This window comes from Salvelinus sp. IW2-2015, unplaced genomic scaffold (genome assembly GCF_002910315.2).
Source record: "Salvelinus sp. IW2-2015 unplaced genomic scaffold, ASM291031v2 Un_scaffold16498, whole genome shotgun sequence".
Lineage (NCBI taxonomy): Eukaryota > Metazoa > Chordata > Actinopteri > Salmoniformes > Salmonidae > Salvelinus > Salvelinus sp. IW2-2015.
In genome coordinates, this window is record NW_019957614.1 from 50676 (window position 1) to 59946 (window position 9271).

Here is a 9271-nt window from a genome sequence, read left to right on the forward strand (position 1 = left end):
GGGAAAACTGATCCCTGGTTGACTGTCATCCTTCCCAAATTGTCTCCAATCTTTAAAATGTCTAGTATTAGTGGGCCAAGTTGGATGCTTGGAATGATCTTGTGTGTACTGTATTTGGTTCTTATCCACTGTTTGTTTCCCTTTCACCCCCTGGCCAGCAGAGGGCAATACCACGTTCCCCTCCCCTCAAATMACCCATTGTTAGTTTCTACATCGGTGGTCTTTATCAAATCTGTCAGATTTCTCGGGTGCTTTACACCGGGTACAGAGTTTAAAAGTCCAGTTAAACATTTATGCAGGTAAGCGCCATAAATTATGATTTTGCAGTCGGTTTATTAATCGGTGTAGCTAGCACAGAGTGGTCTGATTCAACTTTTAGAAGCTGCGTTTGCTGTGTCTAAGGTTTGCATTACAATGTGTTGGCTAGCTAATGTAGCTAATTTAGCTAGCAAGCAAGCAAGGATTAGCTTGCTGTCTAATTCTTCACTCAGCTWAACGTGTATTCTGTTTTTGGACTAGCCATACAGTCTGTCATGTTATGACACTGCTTCTTGCTAAATTGTATTTTGCTTGCTGTTCAGCAATKTCTCTTTCTGTTTTGCTTCCCAATGCTYTACAATGCTGTGTCAGGCAGGGCATGTAACGTTATCCTTCTGCTTTCACTAGTCACTGATCATGAAAAGTTCAAAGGAAGCTGTGCAGACTGCTGCCAAGGAGTTCCTCCAGTTCGTGAACAAAGGAGTGTCTCCATACCACGGTCAGAACACAAATCATTCTAGGACTGGTAGTTTGATAGTTAAAGAAATGGTGTGAGTGCTACAGGTTCAGAACAATGGCAATATAATATTTTGTAGGCATGTAGCTGTCAAGAGCATGTAACCAAATGCAGTGGGAGACTATTCCAACCTAACTTGAATGGACCTTGATCTTTAAATAAGATAGATATCTTMCAGGCGGATGTCCTCTTTCTGAGCCTGTACTGATGCCGTTTTGTTGTGCAGCCTACCTTTGCACTCTGATCCATGTACAGTCCATTCACACTATCCTTGGCCTAGATCCCCTCCTGAGCTGTCTTAAAGCCACCCTCTTATCAGACATTTAATTTATATGTCCCCCGGTTGCACAGGTTGTAACTCATAAAAGGAACGAGGTGGCTTGAAGTTAATGTCCTGCTCTTTTCACTCTGTCCTATTTGTGAGCAGTGGTTGAGGAGTGTAAGTCTCGTCTGCTGGGGGCTGGCTTTACTGAGCTGAAGGAGACTGAGCAGTGGAACATCAAGCCTGCCAGTAAGGTCAGTCAGTACATGGAGGTTCCAGTCCCACACTGATCTACACAGCATTATAGGGCTTCATCATACAGGGATCAAATAATATTTTCCTGTCAAACTGTGCTTGATTGAGAATTAACTACTCCTTTTCTCTCAACAGTACTTTGTGACCCGTAACTACTCCTCCATCATRGCTTTTGCTGTGGGCGGACATTTCCAGCCAGGCAATGGCTTCACTATGATTGGAGCACACACAGACAGCCCCTGTCTGAGGGTAAGGATGAAATTCTACACAGGTGCAAAGAACTGGGCCATGTTCATTAGGGACAAAATGTTTTGAAACAGGGAGGTAATGTCTGAACTTGTCCATTTTTAAGAACAAAAATATTAGTTTTCCGTTGCCAAACGATTTGCTACGGTGTACCCTACTGAACACGACCCAGGYCTAACTTCGCCAACCACTGGGGATAGTAGGTCATACTTGTATTTGGTCYCTAACTTGACACCCTTCTCTCTCTGTGTGGTTGATTCAGATTAAGCCACGGTCCAAGAAGACCAAACAGGGCTGRCTGCAGGTCGGGGTGGAGTGCTACGGAGGAGGAATCTGGAACACCTGGTTRGACCGTGATCTGACCATCGCCGGTCGTGTTATGGTCAAGGTATGGCAATGTAACCCTACCCATCTAACCCTTCATTCACAACTGAAACATTAATGTTGGCCCATTCTTAGGTTTCTGAACTTGCATGAACTATGTGTTGAAGTGTGTCTGGAGAATGGAGGTGTGTTTGTGAGAGGACCTTACATGGYAGTTGTTGTGTTATTGTGGTGCAGACTGGAGATAAGCTGGTCCATCGTCTGGTTCACGTGCCCCGGCCGATCATGAGGATCCCCCACCTGGCCATCCACCTCCAGAGGGACATCAACGACTCCTTRGGCCCCAACAAGGAGAACCACCTGTAAGTCCCAGATTGCATCTCAAAAGTCTTAACTGGCTTCCTCTCCTTGCCYCCTCTCCATCTACACTGATCTGATGACAGGACAGGGGAAGGCAGTATGGCAGGAATTTGCCATCACCTGTTCTGTTCTTTCACATCAATGCAGTTGAAGGGGAGGAGACCACTATAGACTATTGAGATACACCCCTCAAGGGACCAGGAGAACAAACATGAATTGGACAGAAAAATAAGCAGCTGTCTCTTATACACATCTAGATGTGTATAAGAGACAGCTATAGACTATTGAGATACACCCCTCAAGGGACCAGGAGAACAAACATGAATTGGACAGAAAAATAAGCATTTAGTAACTGTGTGTGTGATAGAGTGCCCATCCTAGCCACTGCTGTGCAGGAGGAGTTGGAGACTGGCTGCTGTTCCACTGGGGATGCCTGCGATGCCACCACTGTTGTAAGACTTTTAACTATCCATATCTCTCACTGTACACTCTACAGTACTAGATACAGTTATACACAGTCRAATGTATCACACACACTAATCACTAAACTTCAGTAGGCCTTCAGTACATTAGTACATTTCTCCATCTCTGTCACTCGTCCAGGCAGAGAAGCACCACCCGGCTCTGGTCAAGGTGCTGTGTTCAGAGCTGAACGTTCAGCCTGAGGCCCTGCTGGACTTTGAGCTGTGTCTGGCTGACACTCAGCCAGGGGTGAGTCTCCTCTCCTCAACACCTCCACCCCCTCTGTTGTTAATGACATTGATAACAGATTACTGACGTGTGTCTGCTGCATAGGCAATTGGAGGRGTGTTTGAAGAGTTCATCTACTCCCCTCGTCTGGACAACCTCCACAGCTGCTACTGTGCCCTACAGGTGAGTCTCCTCTCTCCTCTGTTCCAACTCACACTCCACCTCCAGACACTAACACCAGCCACCTCAACAACAGGTCTCCTTCTCAAAGTACATAAAGCTCTGAGAGTAGGAACCTCACATATTTTCCTCCAGTGTGTTTGAGAGGGACGAGAGGAATCGGAACATGACTACCACCATAATGTGAACGTCCTCTTAACCTTACCATTCATTCTCCTAACCTCTACTTCCTCTTTAACCTTAACCTTCATTCCCCTAACCTTTACCCTCTTTTCTGCTGTCCACTAGGCTCTGATGGACTCCTGCATCTCTGGAGACTCTTTGGCCACAGACCCCAACATCAGGATGGTAACTCTGTTTGACAATGAAGAGGTCGTACCCCAATCCTGTGTTGGCTAAATTCCTTCTGTGTAGACTTGGGCTTCTCTTATCACTGGCCTATAAGCTATGAACTATAACTAGGGCACAGAGTGTTCTGGTGGTCAGGAAAACCCCCTGGGGACATATTCACAAAGTATCTCTGATAAGGAGTGCTGATATAGGATCAGGTTCCCCCTCTGATAATTTATTTTAATTATAATTAATCCAGATCAGCACTCCTACTCTAGATGTTTTGTCAATAAGGCCTGTATATCTAACTCAGGGCTCTCCAACCCTGTTCCTGGAGAGATACCCTCCTGTAGGTTTAGACTCCAACCCCAGTTGTAAAATGCTTATTTAGCCTATCACCCCGCTAATTAATAGAATCAGGTGCTCTAAATTAGGGTTGGAGTTAAACCTACAGGAGAGAACAGGTTTGGTCGAACAACCTATCTGGTGTGCTAACACTTAACACTTCCCCCTGTGGCCTGTAGGTGGGGTCAGAGAGCGCCCAGGGGGCAGCGTCCAACCTGACAGAGCTGATCCTGAGTCGACTGTCCTCCTCCCCCACCAACCTCACAGCCTTCCAGCAGGCGGTGCCACGCTCCTTCATGATCAGCGCAGACATGGCCCACGCCCTGCACCCCAACTACCAGTCAGTACCATACAGTAACCTGTCAATCACTCCGTCTCTATAGTAACACTCCAACTACCAGTCAGTTTACCCCTACTCCCTTTGTAGAAACGCCGTACTGTTAATCACTCTGTGGTTGCATCCCAATTCTKCACCATTTTCCAAGRGTCTACTTCCTGCCATGGATTTAATGGTGGAGCCTCCCTCCAGCCCATTATTACACCAATCAAATGTTTTTAGATCCATGACAGAAAGTGTGCAAGTGCAGTCAGGTTCTAGAACATCATCCCAAATACCAGTCAGGTTCTAGAACAACATCCCAACTACCAGTCACACTTTAGAAAAAGGGTGGAGAATCAGGACACAACCTCTGTCTCTAGTAACACCCCAACTACCAGTCAGAGATTGTGTCCTGATTCTCCACCCTTTCTAAAGTGTGACTGGTAGTTGGGATGTTGTTCTTGAACCTGACTGGTAGAGACAGTGTGAATGTTTGTATGTTTTCTATGGAGAGTAACAGCATATTGTGTACAGTATGCCTGGGGAATAATAGTCTCACTTTTATATTAGATCTATAATTGACAGCTGTTGTACTGTTTTTGTGCCGGCTGGGACCAGAAGACTGTTTGAAAGATGTTTGCTGTGTTTATAGTTTTAATCGACTTTCATTTTCACCCTAGGGAGAAGCATGATGAAAACCACAGACCAGCCTTCCACAAGGTACAGAGCTCAAATTACCCCCTCAGCAATACACACTGAAAACCCCCATTAGAACTGGTGGACATATTGTTGGGATCTTTTGCAAAAAATGTCTACAATTAGATTTAGGTAAAATAGTCATGATGGTCCTGTGCAATATTTGTGACAGACATGCTATACAATTATTTATGTATGTTTTCTATACAGATATCTGAAGTTGTAGTCAGTGTGATTGTCTAAATGTCCTCTCTCTCTCTCTCTCTCTCTCAGGGTCCTGTAGTTAAATTCAACAGTAACCAGCGCTATGCCACTACGGCTGTGACAGCCTCCATCTTGAGAGAGATCGCCAGTCGTGTTGGTGTGCCTCTACAGGTAATTGGCGCGTGTGATTTGTTCATACATACTTGTTTCACTGTGTGCTTGGTCCAATGCGTGGGTTTGTGATCTTGTTTCTTAAATCCACTCTGCAAGGAGCACATCTCCTAGCAAAGTAGTGCTGTGGTGATTTAAACCAAGCCTTAGTGCTGTGGGGATTTAAACCAAGCCTTAGTCTAGTGGGGATTTAAACTAAGCCTTAGTGTAGTGGGGATTTAAACCAAGCCTTAGTGTAGTGGGGATTTAAACCAAGCCTTAGTGCAGTGGGGATTTTAAACCAAGCCTTAGTGCAGTGGGGATTTAAACCAAGCCTTAGTGTAGTGGGGATTTAAACCATGCCTTAGTCTAGTGGGGATTTAAACCAAGCCTTAGTGCAGTGGGGATTTAAACCAAGCCTTAGTGCAGTGGGGATTTAAACCAAGCCTTAGTGTAGTGGGGATTTTAAACCAAGCCTTAGTGGCCGTGGGATTTAAACAAGCCTTAGTGTATGTGGATTTTAAACCAAGCCTTAGTGTAGGTGGGGATTTAAACCAAGCTTAGTGCAGTGGGGATTTAAACCAAGCCTTAGTGCAGGTGGGGATTTAAACCAAGCCTTTAGTGCAGGTGGATTTAAACCAAGCCTTTAGTTGCAGTGGGATTTAAACCAAGCTTATGGGAGAGATGAGGGAGACTGAAACGAGAGCCTCTGCCTCTTAAGAGTAGATGATAGGATGTTCAGCTCCACACGGGCACTTTATTCACCTCAGTTCTGGTGAGTCTACGGCTCTGGTCCATTTCCCTCCTGAAGTGTGCACTCATTCACACCCATGTGGACTCAGAGGAGGACTGGTGTAAAGCCAGTAAATAGCAGAGATGCAGGAAAACGACAGTTCCAGTTCTGACACATGTTGAGTTTCCCCACACAGCTGACATCCAATTTATACCGGACTGATTAATGGGCATCCATGTCACATGGAAATGTAATCAATAAAACTGAATGTAACAGTACATTTGTGTATTCTTTCCACAGATGCTTCAACTGTACCTTGTAAGCATGTGTTAATTCATTACCCTCCTGACCTGTTTCTGTGGCCCAGGTAATGTGATGGTGCGTAACGACAGCCCTGTGGGACCACCATCGGCCCATCCTGTCTTCCCGCCTGGGGATCCCCGTGCTGGACATCGGTGCCCCCCAGCTGCCATGCACTCCATCAGGGAGATGTGCTGCACCTCCGGAGTGCTCCAGTCTACCAGCCTATTCAAGGTACTGGACCCTGTACTAACCCACTCCAGGGTTGGGGTCAATTTCAAGTCAGGAAGTACACTAAAATTCCAATTCCTTGAATGTTGTCAATTAGGAAATGTGGCTTTGGAAGACCCCAAAATCCTGACACTCCATCAACATGATCCCTTTTCACTCTGCTGTTTTTCTATGAGCTAAACTGAGCCAAGCGGTTCTGCCTGGCCTGGGTAGCATCTACTGTAGTTGCTGGACAATGTGGAAGGAAAAATATCGAACCAGCACAGTGCGGTTGGGAACAGCACGATAGTGTGAAAGTGGTATGCAGACAGTCAGTACATTCTATGGGTCTAATTGTGTTGTAATCTGACCAGACATAGTGAACCGATAATGTCTCACTGAGTTGGTGTATGATCATGTGTCTTTGTCTGTTCTTACCTAGGGCTTCTTTGAGCTCTTCCTCCACTGTGAGAGACATGGTGACTTGTGGACTAGCCTGGGGAAAGGACACAACATGGACGAAGAGACAGCCAGATGTCCTCCTCTGGGTCTCTCTACACACTGTGTTATTTGTATATCTGGACACCGTCTATGAACACAGTGCAGCAGAACATTTTGCACACATTCAGAGGCAAGGAAAGTTCATTCAAATTGATTTTCTGATGAACTGAAATGGTTTATAAAATAATTACATCTTTAATCTACACATCCTCTCTCCTTCCCTTGTTTTTGCTGACTCGTTCTAATACGAAACTGACTAATTCGTGAGGTCATAGGATAATTTTAGATGTACTTTAATGTCCATTAATTTACATAGAGCATACATTATCTTAGGCTCACAGCCCCCCAGAGAGATCCGCAACATATAGCCCAACAGGCTGGAAGCAATGGAAACTGCAGTGCCTGGACCAATCATATGGGTTAAGTGACTTGCTGAAAGGCACAACGGCAGATGATGCATTTCGCACTAGATGTTCCCCTCTTGAGTTGGATTCGAACCGGCAACCCTCTGGTTGACGCCTGCTTCTCTAACCGCTGCCTCTTATGTTGCACTGGATCTCCAATTCAAATAAAGTGTTTGGCCCACACTCTATAGCAAGTCTAGTACAGTGGTGAACACACATACAATGTTGACAAATATACTGAACAAAAATTTTACACAACAATTTACTGAGTTACAGTTCATATAAGGAAATCAGTCAATATAAATAAATTCATTAGGCCCTAATCGATGGATTTCACACTACTCGGCACGGGTGCAGCATGGTGGGCCTAGGAGGGCATATAGCCCACCCACTTGAGAGCCATGCCCAGCCAATCAGAATGGGTTTTTCCCCACCAAAGGGTTTATTTCAGACAGAACATACTCTCAGTTCATTCAGCTGTCCAGTCCTGGGCTGGCGTGGTTAGACGAGGTTGGAAGCGGCTTATGGTAGAGAAATGAACATTCAGTTCTCTGGCAACAGCTCTGTTGGACATTCCTGCAGTTAGCATGCCAATTACACGCTCCCTCAACTTGAGACATCTGTGGCATTGTGTTGTGACAAAACTGTACATTTTAGAGTGGCCTTTTGTTGTTCCCTGCACAGGGTGCACCTGTGTAATGATCATGCTGTTTAATCAGTTTCTTGATATGCCACACCTATCAGGTGGATGGATTATCTTGGCAAAGGAGGAATTATCACTAACAGGGACGTAAACACATTTGTGCACAATTTGAGAGAAATAAGCTTTTTGTGAGTATGGAACATTTCTGGGATATTTTATATCAGCTCATGAAACATGGGACCAACACTTTACATGTTGCGTTTTATATTTTTCTTAAGTATAATTAGAGGAACTGAGGAATACATGGTAAAAATTACTTTAACTTTGTTAATTTCGCCCAGTGGGCTATGATGCAATGGTGGGTCTCCCAAAGGTAAACCAGCCATGCAGAAAGACTAACCCCTTCCGCTCCTGATCCGAAGCAGCGCGCATCCCGGGATTTACACATTTCTCGCAACACTTGCTGTCGCACGCACAGTTGGTGCGCTTCTGCTGCCGAAAATCCACGTCCTTCCTTTGGAGTCGGAGTGGATGTGCGGCATTAGAAAGTCCCTCCGATAGTTGACAAGGATCATGAGGGTTTAAAACGCACCGCTCAACAGCTCTGTCTGTCTTGGGGAAAACCATGGGATCTCAGCGACTATGGAGCGTGCTATGTGTGATGACGGTGTGCTATCAGACGGGGATGTCAAGCAGATACGGTAAGGGAGAAAAATGAACTGAGTCACTCACAGAGGCAGGTAACAGGTCTACATACACAGCCATTTAGAAATCTCAGCCAAGGCAATAGCGTATAGTGAGTAAATCAATGCAATATATTGACGGGGACCATGAGCCATATTCTGCTACTTACTTCAAACTGGATTTGTCAGAATAGCAACCTAAGATATAGCCACATATGCTCAATTATTTTAGTATCTCACCATACTGTTTGCTTTTCTTGCATTGTAGCATAGTGTTATGAACAACGTGAATTTACTTTACAAATGTTAAGAAATTGAGAGATTCAGATGTTATTCAACATAATTTCTGGGTGTCAGTTATGTTTGTTTATGCTATTATGTAGGCTGAATGTGAAATTGCGTCACAGTACACTGGTTTGATAAGTGACTTGAGGCTATAGACTTCTGCTTGGATTGAATTATGGGTTTTGCGAAAACAGCGTCAGGCATGATTCATCATAGCTCCTCTCCGCAATAATAGTGGAGCAAGGCCAGTAATAGCCTGCTGTGCCCCACGCCTTGGCTCGGCGCGCTAATAAAAACAAAACTGTTTGAGAGCGAGGGAGAGCGCTTCTTCACGTCATTCAAAGTCAGAAGATTAGGGGTTTGGTTTTGTGTCAGG

The 9271-nt window shown here is 45.0% G+C and overlaps 1 protein-coding gene across 1 annotated transcript in view; it reads left to right on the forward strand.

Annotated features, from left to right (window-relative positions):
• Nucleotides 1-208: 208 nt before the first annotated feature.
• LOC139027474 (aspartyl aminopeptidase-like) overlaps nt 209-9271 on the forward strand; it is a 30223-nt gene continuing 21160 nt past the window's right edge. The window contains 18 exon segments of the mRNA XM_070442709.1: nt 209-299; nt 667-757; nt 1203-1291; nt 1428-1541; nt 1801-1926; nt 2100-2224; nt 2590-2674; nt 2826-2933; nt 3018-3095; nt 3381-3464; nt 3947-4107; nt 4767-4806; nt 5056-5158; nt 6240-6276; nt 6278-6333; nt 6336-6403; nt 6822-6839; nt 6841-6979. Coding sequence (XP_070298810.1) covers nt 294-299; nt 667-757; nt 1203-1291; nt 1428-1541; nt 1801-1926; nt 2100-2224; nt 2590-2674; nt 2826-2933; nt 3018-3095; nt 3381-3464; nt 3947-4107; nt 4767-4806; nt 5056-5158; nt 6240-6276; nt 6278-6333; nt 6336-6403; nt 6822-6839; nt 6841-6979 — 1528 coding nt within the window. The 5' untranslated portion in view covers nt 209-293.